General features: G+C 51.3%; 1 protein-coding gene across 5 annotated transcripts in view; it reads right to left on the reverse strand.

Moving 5' to 3' along the window:
* UNC13A (unc-13 homolog A) overlaps positions 1–14,976 on the reverse strand; it is an 86,149-nt gene that overhangs the window by 14,638 nt on the left and 56,535 nt on the right. For 2 of the 5 annotated variants that reach the window (XM_037728770.1, XM_037728767.1), the window contains exons 27-38: positions 13,796–13,881; positions 13,474–13,600; positions 11,827–11,923; positions 11,172–11,315; positions 9,576–9,656; positions 8,319–8,396; positions 7,960–8,048; positions 7,363–7,515; positions 5,760–5,883; positions 4,394–4,399; positions 2,640–2,678; positions 1,506–1,535 (exon numbers count right to left, since the gene is read on the reverse strand). In XM_037728770.1, coding sequence (XP_037584698.1) covers positions 1,506–1,535; positions 2,640–2,678; positions 4,394–4,399; positions 5,760–5,883; positions 7,363–7,515; positions 7,960–8,048; positions 8,319–8,396; positions 9,576–9,656; positions 11,172–11,315; positions 11,827–11,923; positions 13,474–13,600; positions 13,796–13,881 — 1,054 coding nt within the window. Of the gene's footprint in view, positions 1–1,505; positions 1,536–2,639; positions 2,679–4,393; positions 4,400–5,759; positions 5,884–7,362; positions 7,516–7,959; positions 8,049–8,318; positions 8,397–9,572; positions 9,657–11,171; positions 11,316–11,826; positions 11,924–13,473; positions 13,601–13,795; positions 13,882–14,976 lie in introns of all 5 variants that reach the window. The other 3 variants (XM_017501258.2, XM_037728768.1, XM_037728769.1) reach the window with 2 other exon arrangements.

A 14,976-nucleotide genomic window follows, 5' to 3' on the forward strand; every position in this document is an offset into this window, starting at 1 on the left:
TCTGCCCGCCCCGTTCCCCCAAAGTGCTTAGATTACAGGTGTTGAGCCACCGTGCCTGGCTATTTTTAAATTTTTAAAAAATTTTATTTATTTATTTTTTTTTTAGATGGAGTTCCACTCTTGTTGTCCAGGCTGGAATGCAATGGTACCATCTCAGATCACTGCAGCCTCTGCCTCCTGGGTTCAAGTGATTCTCCTGCTTCAGCCTCCCAAGTAGCTGGGATTACAGGTATGCACCACCGTGCCCGGCTAATTTTTGTATTTTTAGTAGAGACGGGGTTTCTCTGTTGGTCAGGCTGGTCTCGAACTCCCAACCTCAGGTGATCTGCCCGCCTCAGCCTCCCAAAGTGCTGGGATTACAGGCATGAGTCACCACGCCCAGCTGCTCAGCTAATTTTTTAATATTTTTGAAATATTTTTCGTAGAGATGGGGTCTTGCTATGTTGTCCAGGCTAGTCTTGAATTACTGGGATCAATTGATCCTTCCACCTCAGTCTCCTAAAGTGCTGGGATTACAGGCATGAGCCACATTGCTAGCCAGTCTGAGCTTTTAAAGGAAAAATCCTCCCTCTATACAACAAACACCTCCATATCCGTCCTCCATCCCACCCCCAAACAGATACTAGCAAGATGGCGATGCGGTGATGGCTCTCACAATCTAGATGGGTCTGGGTTCAAATCACAGCCCTGCTGTGTGCCCTGGGAGAGTCACTTAACCTCTCTGAGCCTCAGTTTTCCCATCTAGATGGGGAAAATTAGATTCACTTTGTGGCTTAGTCTGAAGTAAACAAGTCCTTGCTCAGTGTTCACTAATTATCACTTGGTCTCAAAGTCAAAGGCAATGTTAAGGGAGACGGGGTTCCAGCCTGGAAGCCATGCATGTGTCTAGCCTCCTCTGTCACTGCTGGGTGGCCCCAAGTGTGTCCCTGAGCCATCTGAGCCTCAATTCTCACCCTGGCTAACAGGGATACCCACAGAAACTTGGGGGACAGAGTAGGGCTGAGTATTGAGGTAACGAGTCTTGTATTACTGGGCTCTGGGATGGTCTGGGGGTCCTGAGTGAGGCTAGATGGGGAGGGGCCCATTTGCAGTGGGGATATTTGGAATTATCTTCATAGTTTACCTGCCGGCCATGTGGTCATTCCTACTAGTGTTATTATTATCATCTTGGCTGCTACTATCATTCTTATTTCTTATCTGTGATCCTGAAGTTCTTACAAGGCACAGTTACTCAGAAGCCCAGTGAACTGGGCCTCAGTTTCCCCTGCTGCACCCACCTGTAGTCTGGAAGGGCTCAGGGGCCTTCCTGGGCACCTTCTGCCCTACCCACCAACCCCCCACCCACCACTCCCCACGAGCAAGCCAGACAGACAAAGGAAGAAGAGACCAACAGACAGGTTCACAGTACGCCCTCAGACGGCACGGACCACAGAGGTGGAAGGGGGCACGGGGTGGGATGAGGGAGTGGGGTGGGAGCCAGACAGACAGTGAGAGGCTGGTCTTACGTCTGAGTGGCTTGTCAATTTCACCCTGCCCTGTGGAGAGAATCAGGTGGAGGTCAGCGTTCTGGTGGCTGCTGGGAGGATACTCAGTGGGACTTCCCTGCCCCCTCAAAGCACAGTCCCACTTCCCAGCCCAGGAGCTCCTCCCCAGGTCCTGGGTCTAATGGTGGGCCCCCTCCCCGGTTAGCACCTCCTCTTGTCCCCTAGCATGGGCTTCAGGGTTAGACTCCTTGACTACCAGCATACTCTCTGGGTGCCCAGGAGGCTGGAAGCAGCCCCATCCCACAGTCAGACTGCCCCAGGATGAGGTACCTGGGGAAGTGGGGAGATGAAACAGGGGTAGGAATCTCTCCTCCCCCAGTTCCTAAGGGGCTGCCCCTATATCTCTGTACCTGACTCTACAAAAAAACATACTAACATATACTGCAAGTTCACTCCATGCTGAAGAACTCATACACGAAACTACACACATACACTCCTAAACACTTGCAGGCATGTGGACAATCACACACATAAACCCCTACACCCTTGACCCCACAAGGATTCACATACACATATAGGGTGCCTGGCACATTGAATGTGACCCCCAAAGGGCTGGCTGAGAGAGTAGGCAACCCCTGTGTCCCACATTCACAAAGCTAAGACTCCATTTATATGCACACAGGCACAATAACTTCTTCTGCACAAATGCACAGCAAGACAGCTGCCTGCGTGTTGCTGTAGCTCCCATGTTGCTGTAGCTCCCATCTCCGTAACAACAAACATCCATTAGCACAGCAACAACAAAAAAAATCTATGTAAAAAATAACATGTCTCAATCCAGAGTGGTGATCCAGTATGTAGGCTCTTCAAGAAGCCACAGAGTTTCAGCTGAGCCCAGGGCTGTAGGTACTGCTGTGGGAGGATGGGAGCTGTTTGTGCACACACATTAGTTCACATTTGCACACACGCTGCACATTCTGTCCCTGGAGAATCACTTCATCTCTGACTTCTGGTTTTTCGGGACTTGGTTAGGACAGCTATCCCTACCCACGACCCCCAGCTGGCCTTCCTGCCCAGGTGCACAGATGCACACACATGCACACACATGCCCAGACACCAGAGCTCAGGGCCTCAGTGAGATGAGGCCCTCATTACCTTTTCTAATCCCTTGCCATGTTTTCTCAAGAGGTTCCCCTGCAGAGACAATGTCACAGGGTGATCAACCTGGCAAGTTGTGCAGGGTGGGAACCCAGGATGCTCACAGGTATATTCATGGGGACAGGGGAATCCACACTGCACAGGGGACTGATGATTGGGTTGCATGGGGATTGTGGTGTGTGTGTGTGTGTGTGTGTGTGTGTGTGCGCGCGCACGCGTGCGCTTTAATGACTGACTCTTAAATGGTGTGAGAGTCAGAGACAGTAAACAGAGAGAGAGAGAAAGAGATAGAGATACAGAGCTAGAGAAAGCCAGAAAGAAAGGAGAGAAGTCACTGCCAAAACATAATCCGTTTACATTTACTGTACAATGAGACTCTTGGTTCTTGGGTTAATAGCAAAGAAAATGGGCTGCATATTCAGACAGATCTGAATTTGAATCCTGACTCTGGCATTTACCATATGACCTTGAACAAATGACTTCTCTCTGAGCCTCAGCTTTCCTCATCTGCAAAATGGGGACAATAATATCCACCTCATTCAAAGGCCTGTTATGAAGGTGAGCTGAAACGGGGGCTATGAGAAGGTCTGGCATATGGGCAGTCATTAAATGCAAATTCTTTTATCCCCCGCCCATAAGTGCATTGCTGTGGTTGGCTATGCTGCCACCAAAGCATATCCTTTGGCTCTCTATGGTTACAGCCAAAGACCCAGGCTGCAGCTACCAAGAAGTAAGAAGAGCACTTGTAAACTTTTGACAAAGTGAAATCTGTGACAGCCTTGTCTTGCCCACAAAGGGAAAATCTGAAGTTGTTTTGTCTCTACTCTCGTACATGTCTGCATATCACTGCCCCCACCACCACCACCACCATCATTAGCTCTGATTTAGTGATCGCTGCCTCTGGGCCAGTCACTGAGAGTGTAGTGGCATGATCTTGGCTCACTGCAACGTCTGTCTCCTGGGTTCAAGCAATACTGAGATGAGTATTTTAATGCATCATGCCATTTGGTTCTTAGAACTACCTTCAGGGACATGATGCAATGAGCCCCATTTTCCAGACAAGGAAACAGAGGCTGGGAGGTCAAATGACTTCCCAAGGTCACACAGAGAGAGAGAGTGGCAAGGCTAGGAACTGACCCCAAGTCTGCGTGACATCAAAGCCATGACACAAGTCTCCCACTTGGGCACCTGGGTGTGTGTCTGGCATTGGTGTGTGCCAGTGTGGATGGCGGGAGTCGGGTCGGCAGGGTGGTGGGGTACTGAGGAATGGTCTGGAGCATGGAATTTCAGGGGAGTCAGAAGTAGAGACCCTCACGTTGAGGATCTGCATTCTGGGAAGCTGCTGACAGTTCAGAGCCCAAAGAGGAGGTCAGAGGGATCCTGGGGCTGATCCTCTTTCTAGATTCAGGGCATCTGGTGGCATCTGGGCACGGGAGCGAGGTTGGATTCTACCCATAGATGGCAAGTCCGCTGCGAAGGAGGAGCTGGGCCCAGGGTTTGGAAGTGGGTTGGAGGGGGGCTCCTCTGGACTTCAATGGGACAGGGTGGGTGGGTGTGGTCTCCCTCCCTCCCAGTCCTGCCCCCTCCCCATGCCCTGCCCCAGACAGACACAGGCACATCTAGGCGGGAGGGAGGATGGTGGGTGAGGAGGGGGCGCTGGGTGGGTGGGGAGAGGGGTGCAGCGACGCGGTGGGCTGAGTCCCGACACAGAGCGGACGGACAGACAGACAGACAGACGGGCCTCTACTTACGATCATCTGTCAGCCATGACGGGGGCGGGGTGGTGGGGGAGGGGGGGGAATAAGGTACCATAAGTTTCCCAGGAAGGCCAGGGAGGGGTCGGAGACGGCAGCAAGGAGGGGCAAGACCCCTGCCCCAGTCCAACCCACAGGATCGGGGAGGCTGGGAAGTCCGGGCCTCCCCGACGAGAGGGGCATGACCCCTGCCCCAGCCCAACCCACAGGATTGGGGAGGTTGGTAAGTCCGGGCCTCCCCGACTATTGTCGCCTCTCTTTGGCCCCCGAGCACCCTCCCCAAGCCTCCAGCCTTCCTTGGGGAAGACCTCCCTGTTCCTTGATGTGCCCATAGCCCACGTGCCATTGCTGTCCTCAGGTTCCTGAGGCCTCCCGGAGGGACCCACACCCAACTACATCCCTCTACAGATGTCTGGGTCCCCCTGGTCCTTGGCAGGGGAGGAGTTCTATAGATCCTGGTCTCTGGATGGCCACTGACCTCTACTTGACCTCTCTGACCCTGGATGCCCTTCATCACCTCTGGCTGACCTCCAGGAGCCCCCTGGTCTATTGATCTCTGATCTTTGGAATGAGCCCCAAAGCCCTTAGAAAAACCCACCATTGATGTCTTTGATGTCTATGTGTTTTTTTTTTTTTTTTTTTTTTTTTTTTTTTTTTTTTTTTTTTTTTTTTTTTTTTTTTTTTTTTTTTTTTTTGAGACAGGGTCTCACTCTCGCCCAGGCTGGAGTGCAGTGGCGCCATCTTGGCTCACTGCAGCCTCCACCTCCCGGTTCAAACAATTCTCGTGTCCCCGCTTCCCAAGAAGCTGGGATCACAGTCATGTGCCACCACACCCAGCTAATTTCTGTATTTTTAGTAGAGACAGGATTTTACCATGTTGCCCAGGCTGGTCTTGAACCCCTGACCTCAACCAGTCTGCCTGCCTCGGGCCTCCCAAAGTGCTGGGATTGCAAGTGTGAGCCATGGTGCCCAGCCAAGGTCTATGCCTTCCATGACGGAAGCCTACCTGTTTTCTAGATGACCTCTGATCTCTGAATGCTCTTTTGACCTACATGCGACCTCTATGACTTTAGATATCTCTTGACTACCTAATCTCTTTGACCCTGGAGTCACCGTGATGGACTCTGAATGACCTCCTTAACTCTTTGATGAACTTTAACCCCCATGTGACCTCTCTGACCTCTGAATGGCCCCACTGACCTCTGGTGGCTTCCACGACCCTTGGATGGACCTTGAGCCTGGATGACCTCTCTGAGCCTGGACGCCTTTGTTCACACCCCCCAGCCTCTCTAGGCACCAAGTTTTCTGGGCTCCCACCAGGGAGGTGACCTAAGTGTCCCCATGGGCCCCCTGCAGGCCTCACCGTCTGGTCGGTGAGGGGTGGCAGGACGATGGTTTTCTCCATGGTGTTCATAACCAGCTTCCACAGCTCCTTCAGCACTCGTTTCAGCACCGTCTTCTCACAGATTTTGGCAAAGAGGGTCAGGCTGGGGGGGAGGGGCAGGTCTGAGAGGGGGCCCAGCTGGTCCCAACCCACAGAGCCCCTTCCCTTAACAGCTGGGCAAGGCATTCCACAGACATGAAAGAGGGCACACAGCCTGTACAGGGACCCCTGGGTGGTCTAACGGGGCTGTGATATCTGATGCATAAAAAGAAGAGTGAGTGGTGGTTGGACTGGCCAGCAGGGACCAGATGGGAAGGGGCATCAGTGTCTGGAAGACTTGGGCCTTATCATGAGGCTAGGGGTAATGGGGAGCCATGGTGCATTCAAGAGGGAGACGTAGCCAGCCTTTCATGTTTGAAAGAACAGTGTGGGGGATGAACTGAAACAGGAAGGATGGAGATCAGGGACTATAAGGGATAAGGCCAAGCCCAGGAGAAAGAGGAGGGGAATGGTCAGAGGAGGGCAGACTTGAAAGGGAAAACAGCAAAGAAATTGTGGTTGGATGTATAGGGGTTGAAGGAGAGAGGCAGTCCACCATGATCTATCCACCAACTGATCCAGTACCCACCAATCTATCCCTCCTCCAGTGGTCTTTAATTCTCTATTTTTCTATCCATCCATCCATCCATCCATCTGTTCATCCATCCATCCTTCTATGTATCCTTCTATCCATCTACCCACTGGTCCATTTATTTATCCATCCACTAGTTCATTCATCCATCTGTCCATCCATCTATGCATCAAAACATTTATTCATCCATCCAAATATTTCCCACCTATTCATCCATCCATCCATCCATCCATCCATCCACTGACCCACTCATCTACCCACCTACCCATCTGTCCATTCATTTATGCATCACAACATTTATTTATCCATCCAAATATTTATCCACCTGTATCCATGTACCATCCATCCACCTACCCATCTGCCCACCCATCCACCCATTCATTTATTCACCCAGCCAGCCATCTGTCCATCCATTTCTGCATCAAAACATTTATTCAATGATCCAAATATCTATCGACCTAATCATCCATCCATCCGTGCATCCATCCATGCATCCATCCAGCCATCTGTGCATCAAAACATTTATTCATTCATCCAAATATTTATCCACCTATCCATCCATCCATCCACTCATCCACCCATCCATTTATTCATCCATCCACCCATCTGTCCATCCATTTATCCATCAAAACATTTATTATCCATCCAAATATTTGTTCACCTATCCATCCATTTATCTATCCATCCATCCAACCATCCATCCATCCAGCCAGCCAGCCAGCCAGCCAGCCAGCCAGCCAGACATCCAGCCATCCATCCATCCATCTATCCATCCATCCATCCAGCCAGCCAGCCAGACATCCATCCAGCTATACATCAAAACATCTATTCACCCATCCAATGACCACCCAGCAAATGTTCCCTGCACACTCTCTGCAGACCAGTTCCTGGGTCACTCTGGCCCTGCCCCAGCCCCTCCCTGGCCAGCCCAGTCCACCTGGCCCGGCTCACTTGCTGTCCAGCAGGTCCATGATGGGCTGTAACACATTGTCAGCATCCTGGGCCACGCTACTGCAGGCACTGGCTGGCACATTGCCTGTGCCCTTAACCTGGCTAAGGATGTCACCCATCTGTTTGACACACTCTTCAATGTGTGGCTGGAAGCTGGGGACACAGAAGGGAAGGGCTCAGACCAGAGGAAGGGCTGGATGAAGACGCAAATGCTGACCTGTGGTTGTTAAGGTCATAATCAGCATCACAGCACATAATCAAGCAAGAATGAAGAATCATAACAGCAGAACCAGGCAAAAGGATAAGACATTTGCCTGTTGTTCATTCTCAAAATCCTACTCAGGTACTATTATGGTCATCACCCACACTTTACAGAGGAATAAAAAAATATATAAGGCTCAGAGAGGTTAAGTGATTCCCCCAAGGGAGTCACTAGTCACAGCTAGTAAGCAGTAAAGCCAAGATTTGAACTCAGCCTTGTCTAACTCTGAGCCTGCAATCTTCATTTCTACATCTGCTGAGCCTCCAGATGCCCCAGGCTCAGAGGGCTGGGGGCTGTTCCCTCCCCACTGCCCCCAGCCCTGGAGATGCTCCCACCTGGTAGCAAACACCCGGCTGAGTTCGTCCAAGACATTATTGAGTTTCACCTGAAGCTCCTTCAAGATGTCACTGGCTTCGGCATCCAACTAAGGAGAGAGAAGGGACATCAGGCCAGGTCCAGTAAGCATCCACACGTACTGGGCACTTTCTCATCTGACCCAGGGAAAGGGATCCCAAGGGGCTGCAGGGGAAACTGAGGCACAGAGAGTTGCACGGCATGCCTGGATTTAAGAGCATGGTTGAGCTGGAATTTATCCCCAGGCCTGGTGGCATATGAGCTCGGGGGCCTGCAGGAACACACGCAATGGTGGGGGTGCCCCCATCCCTTCTCCAGCCCTGCCTGGGCCCTGCCTCACCTCCTTCCCTCCCATGGCTTCGAACATCTTCTCCAGCTGAACTCGTAGCTGTTGCGTGTTGTTCATGAGGATGCAGGGCTGTGGAGGGGAACAGAAAGGGGAGTCAGGCCTCAGGACCTCTCCCCAGAGCCCCCCTACCCACTGCCAGGGACCTCGGGATGGTTTCAGGGTCTGGGTTTGGAGGAAGCTGGGGTTCTGCAGGGTCACCTGCAGATGGAAGGCAGCATTTGGGCTCAGGTTTCTGGGCGTGTTGTCGGGAGGGGGCATCTCTGGGGATTGGTGGGACAAGGAGGACTCAAGTAATCTCCCAACCCCAGGCCCGGTAGGTCCATCAGAGGGGCTGGGAACTCTGGGGTAGTGCAGTTTCCTGCAGGGGCCCAAAGTTTTCCAGTTCACACCCCGAAGGCTTCATTTGCAACAGCCAACAGTGCCACACTAAGGTGGGTGCCCTCACACCCAGATGTACACACAAGATCCCCCAAAGACACACAAATCCAGACAGGCACAGCCAGACACAGCCACAGACACACACTCACACCATGCACAGTCAACACAGCCAGACGTACACACACACTCACACTCACTTATACTCTCACACTATATGCAGTTAACTCAGCCAGACGAAACATGGTCGCACACACCCAGACACGCACAGTTGGACACACACATAAGCATACACACACACTACAACCGGTTAACACAGCTAGATAAAATACGAGATGTACACCGAGATGTGCACAGTTGAACACACACACACATACACACACTCATGCTTTACCCAATTAACACAGACGGATAGAACATGGCTAGACACCCACACTCAGATATGTACAAACACACACAGACAGTCACACGTATGCTCACGTTATACCCACTTAACACAGCTAGATGAAACGTAATCAGGCATGCGCACTTAGATGTGCACAGCCAGACTCACACACACATTCATGCTACACCCAGTTAACAAAGCCAGCACACTCAGATGTTCACGGACTCACACACACACAGTATACCAGCCAACACAGACAATACACAGTCACATGCACTCGGATCCCATACACTCAGGCACACGCAACTAGATACACTCTGATCACACACATTCAAACAAGCACCTCTAACCACACACGCAAGCCAGTCAGATTACACACAGCTGGACACACATAGCACCAGGTGTCAGGGCCCTGGGAAGAAGGGAGCCCTGGGGATGCTGAATGGGGCTGAGGAGGGGATAGGTCAGGGGCCCCCGCAGGTCACCACTTTCTCCTTCTCCTTGGAGCAGTAGGAGGCAAAGTCCTTGGAGATGATGTCTGCGTACTGGAGGAGCACATTACTGATGGTCTGGGAAGACACAGAGTGTGGGTGAGAGGAGAGGCTGGGACCAAGGCAGGTTCCAGTCACCAGGTGCCATCAAGAGCCACTAGTGAGATCAGTGATGAGCTCAAACCTATTAGCACCTAAGATGGACCCTTGGGCTAGGCAGATTCTCCACCCAAGATGACCATCAAGGCCTAGAGGAGGTGCCACTCGGTGAAGACAATCATTTTATGTAGACCCAGCTCTTTTTCTTTGTTCTTTTCTTTTCTTTTTTTGAGACAGAGTCTTGCTCTGTGGCCCAGGCTAGAGTGCAATGGCATGATCTCGGCTCACCACAACCTCCGCCTCCTGGGTTCAAGCAATTCTCCTGCCTCAGCCTCCTAAGTTGCTGGGACTACAGGCAAATGACACCACACCCAGCTGATTTTTGTATTGGGGTTTCACCATGTTGGTCAGAATGGTCTCGAACTCCTGACCTTGTGATCTGCCCGCCTCGGCCTCCCAAAGTGCTGGGATTACAGATGTGAGTCACCGCGCCTGGCCAACCCAGCTCTTTTTCAGAGCAACCAAGCATCATATTAACCCAGCCTCAACTACAAGTATGACCTGATCTTAAATCAAAAGCCAGTTCCTACCTGCAATCCCCAAGGTCAACACAGCCTAATGCCAATCAATCAAACCTCAACCCCAATGATCCCAACCCTCAAACTCACCCCAAGACTCACTCAAATTCTGTATCAATCTCAGCACTCACTCCAACCTCGATCCCAAATCAAGACGCAGCCCAGCCTCAAACTCCAACCAAACGGCGTTGCCAACTGCACCAATGACCTCAAATCCTCAGTTCACACCCTGAAGTCTTCAAAACATTTATTCAGGCAGGAGCGGTAGCTCACACCTGTAATCCCAGCACTTCGGGAGGCCAAGGCGGGCGGATCACAAGGTCAGGAGTTCAAGACCAGCCTGACCAACATGGTGAAACTCTGTCTCTACTAAAGATACAAAAAATTTAGCTGGGCATGGTGGTGTGCACCTGTAATTCCAGCTTCTTGGGAGGCTGAGACAAGGAGAATCACTTGAACCTGGGAGGCAGAGATTGCAGTGAGCCGAGACCACACCACTACACTCCAGCCCAGGCAATAGTGCAAGACTCTGTCTCAAAAAAAAAAATTATTTATCCATCTAAATATTTACCCACCTATATCTATCCACCATCCATCCATCTACCCATCCACCCACTCACCCACCCACCCATCCACCCATCTCAACCTGATCTCAAACTGCACCTCAACTTCAACCTGAGCCTACACCTCAACTCCAATGCCAACCTCAACTCCAATCTCAGTGTAAACACCAGCCCCAACCCCGACCTCCAGCCAAACCTCAACTCCAACCTCATCTCAACCTCAACTTCAACCCAACGTCAATCCCAGCATCAGTGACACCACCATCCCCAACTGTAACCTATCTCCAACTCTGACCTCAATTCCCCACCTCTGACCCCAGCCCCCAGCCCCAACCCTGCCCACTTTCCCACACCTTGGCAAAGCGTCTCATGTAGTGCCCCACAATCTGGGGGTCAGGGCACTCAAGTTTCTTGATGATTTCAAAGCTCTGGTTGAGTTGGGAGAAGACATCCACCACGGAACAGGAGAACAGAGCATGCTCTGAGGTCTGCTGGAACTGCAGGGGAAAGAAGGCCGGGGGAAGGAGGAGATCAGCGCCAGAGAAGCCCCAGAGCCCGACTCTCCCACTCTCCACAGGGAGAGTCAGAGACCACCTTCCCCAGGGTGAGATGGCAGAGGCTGAGGTTGACTTAGAGCCAACCTCTAGAGGTGGACACGGAAGCCAGGGTGTATGGAGACGTTTGGCTTGATGGAACTCACATCAAAAAAAATATTTTTTTTTAAAGACGGGTTTCACCATGTTGGTCAGGCTGGTTTCGAACTCCCAACCTCAGGTGATCCACCCACCTCAGCTTCCCAAAGTGCTGGGATTACAGGCGTGAAACACCACACCTGGCCTGGAACTCACATTTTGTAGTTGATGAATAAACAAAAGATTTAAAAAACCATGAGCGAGACAAAGATGGCGGATACCTATCAGAGACCGGCCTCATCCCAAGGGCAAATTTCCCCCGAAACTCTACCTCAACAGAAAGATTAGGAACTTGGTTGTGGGTTGGCCTTCTTACCCCATCCTTCTTGTCTCGCTCCAGGGCGCCATGCAGGAAATCCCGGGACACCTCCTCATTCTCGTCCAGCCACTGGATGACGAAGGGTTCAAACCATCTGGAATGAAGAGCCGGGGTGGGGCTCTGCCAGCTCTTGGCTTCCTCCACCTCTGCGCTGCCTGGTTCTGACCCAATGCTAGGTGGTGCTACAGTGGCCCCTACTCTTCCTGGAGCTCTCCCTGCAGCCTTGAGCGGCTGCCCCTCCGCCCACCTCCTGCACTGAGCCTCAGTTACCCGACTAATGAAATAGATTGAGTGGCCCCTTTTACAGCAGGGCCCAGACCTGTGGGAATCCTAGTTCAGATACACTGCCCATATCAAGTGGGTTTTTTCTCTGAGCTCTTGTTTGGTTTTATTTCATTTTATTATTGCGACAGAGTCTCACTCTTTCATACCTCAATCCAGGCTGGAGTGCAGTGGTGCAATCTCTCCTCATGGCAACCTCTGTCTCCTGGGTTCAAGCAATTCTCCTGCCTCAGCCTCCTAAGTAGCTGGGACTACAGGCATGTGCCACCACGCCCAACTAATTTTTATATTTTTTAGTAGAGTTGGGGTTTCACCATGTTGGCCTGGCTGGTCTCGAACTCCTGACCTCAGGTCATCCTCCTGCTTCGGTCTCGCAAAGTGTTACAATTACAGCTGTGAGCCACTGTGCCCAACCAAGCTCTTGTTTTTCTTTTCTTTCTCTCTTTTCTTTTCTTTCTTTCTTTTCTTTTTTCTTTTCCTTTTTTTTTTTTTTTTTGAGACAGGGTCTTGCTCTGTTGCCCAGGCTGGAGTGCAGTGGTGCGATCTCAGCTCACTGCAACCTCTGCCTCTCGGGTTCAAGTGATTCTCCTGCCTCGGCTTCCTGCATAGCTGGGATTACAGACACATGCCACCACATCTGGCTAATTTTTGTATTTTTAGTGGAGACGGGGTTTTATGACGTTGGCCAGGGTGGTCTCAAACTCCTGACCTCCGGTGATCCACCCACCTCAGCCTCCCTAAGAGCTGGGATTACAGGTGTGAGCCACTGTACCTGGTCAATTTTTGTATTTTTGTAGAGCTGAGGGTTTGCCTTGTTGGCTAGGCTGGTCTCGAACTCCTGACCTCAGGTGATCTCCTGCCTTGGCCTCCCAAAGTCCTGGGATTACAGGCACAAGCCACTGTGCCTGACCCATTCACTCATTTTAGAGATGGGGTCTCACTACCTTGTCCAGGCAGGTCTTGAACTCCTGGATTCAAGCAAGCTTCCTGCCTCAGCCTCCCAAATTGCCAGGACTCCAGGCATGTGCCACTGTGCCTGGCCATTTGGCATCTTTAACTCTCCAATTTCTCCTCCGCAAAATAGGAGTTAAAATGATCCCACCTTAACTCATAGAATTGTCAAAGGATAAAATGAGAAAGTCGCATGCTTCCTGTTGTTGTTATGACTAGGCCAGGCTAGGAATTTTCTGGGCTATAGGAGTCAACTGCTCAATGGCTGAGCCTAGAGAACACTGGATTCGAGCCCAACCTGTGCCCCCGATGCCCAGGTAACATGAATAGGTCAGCCCTCCCCTCTGGGTTTCCTTCTAGCAGTCAGTGCTATGGCTCTGGCTTGGGCTGGGCTTGAGGCAAGGGACTTACGCAGGGTACTCAGGCACACGGTCCTTAAAGGCAGGAAGTTCTGTCACATACTCATTGTAGAGCCATTTCACCTTGAAGTGGAGGTTCATGTAGTCGGCACTCTTGCATAGACGATGTTTGTCATGCTCTGGCCAGGGACAAAGAGGGTGGCACAGCTGGAAGGTCTGCCACCCTGTGTCTCGGCAGAGAGGCTGCCCACTCTGGCCGTCACTGATGTCCAACTCAGGCATAAGGGTATAGGGTACTCACAGCCTTGGCGGGGGACACAGAGGAGCAGCCACCTCTGTGGCCAGGCTGGGGAACACTGGGGCGGGAAACTCACCCTCCATGGCATACTTCATGTCTTGGGCAAACAGATTCCACATCACTTCAGCGCTGATTTTACCCACATTCAGCTCCTGGGGAAACCTGGCAAAGGCATGGAAGTATAAAGCTTTGGCAGGCAGAAGACAGACGGTATGGGCTGCTTTGTCCTTCCCTGCCCTAGGAGTGTAGGATAGGGTAGAGGGATTTGGGTTCAGGTTCCCTCATAGCCACTGCTGGCTGACTCTGCACTAAGGCTTCGTTTCTTCTTGAGCCTCCACCCACTCATCCATCTGTCCTTCCATTCATTCATTCATCCACTCACACAACTATTCACCCATACATTCACCAACTCATTTATCTATCATCCATCCATCCTTCCATCCATTCATTCACCCACTCATGCAACTAACTATCCATCCATCCACCCACTTACCCATCTGTCTATTTATCCGTCTACCCATCCATCCATCCATCCATCCATCCCTCTATCTGTTGGGAGAAGCAGAAATGGAGGAAGGGCTTACAGTGTGCCTACATAAATTGGTTGCATGTATAAAAGAAATCAGGAACAATAAACTGTGGAAGGCCACAGAAGGCCTCTGGGGAGGAAGGCCTCTCCATGCCTTATGTTCCAGTGCAGGGTGACCTAGGCTCTGTTACCATAAATATTGTGCTCAAGGACGTAAAACCCCTCTGTAGCACTATGACATAGCCAGACTTGTAGGTTCCTTGTAAGGCCCGCATTCCACCAGCTGCACATAGATAATAGGCTAAGGATAACCGCATGTTCTCGTTTTGTGAAACTCCCAAACCGCCACTGTTATCAAACTTTAGAATGACACACCAGTTCCGGCTCACTGATTCACTCCACCATCACGTCACCCTCTCCCGACCATCACTCCACCCCTACCCTATAGATCAAAGTGATTGTAGCCAATAAATAGTGTGAGATCAGAGCTCGGGGCTTTCACTGCCTCCAGGAATAAGTGATGGCCCCCTGGTCCCACTTTCACCCTTAATCTGTCATTTTCTCAATCCTTTGTTGCCACGGAACTTGGGGTACCCACGGGTGATGTGGGGGCTGGTTCCCTACATCTATCCATTCATTCCGTTACTATGCAACTATGCACCCATCCATTCACCTATTCATCCATCCATCCCTCCATCCATTCATTTGCTCGTTCATCCATCCACTCA

Source organism: Cebus imitator, unplaced genomic scaffold, assembly GCF_001604975.1.
Source record: "Cebus imitator isolate Cc_AM_T3 unplaced genomic scaffold, Cebus_imitator-1.0 Scaffold280, whole genome shotgun sequence".
NCBI classification, from domain to species: domain Eukaryota; kingdom Metazoa; phylum Chordata; class Mammalia; order Primates; family Cebidae; genus Cebus; species Cebus imitator.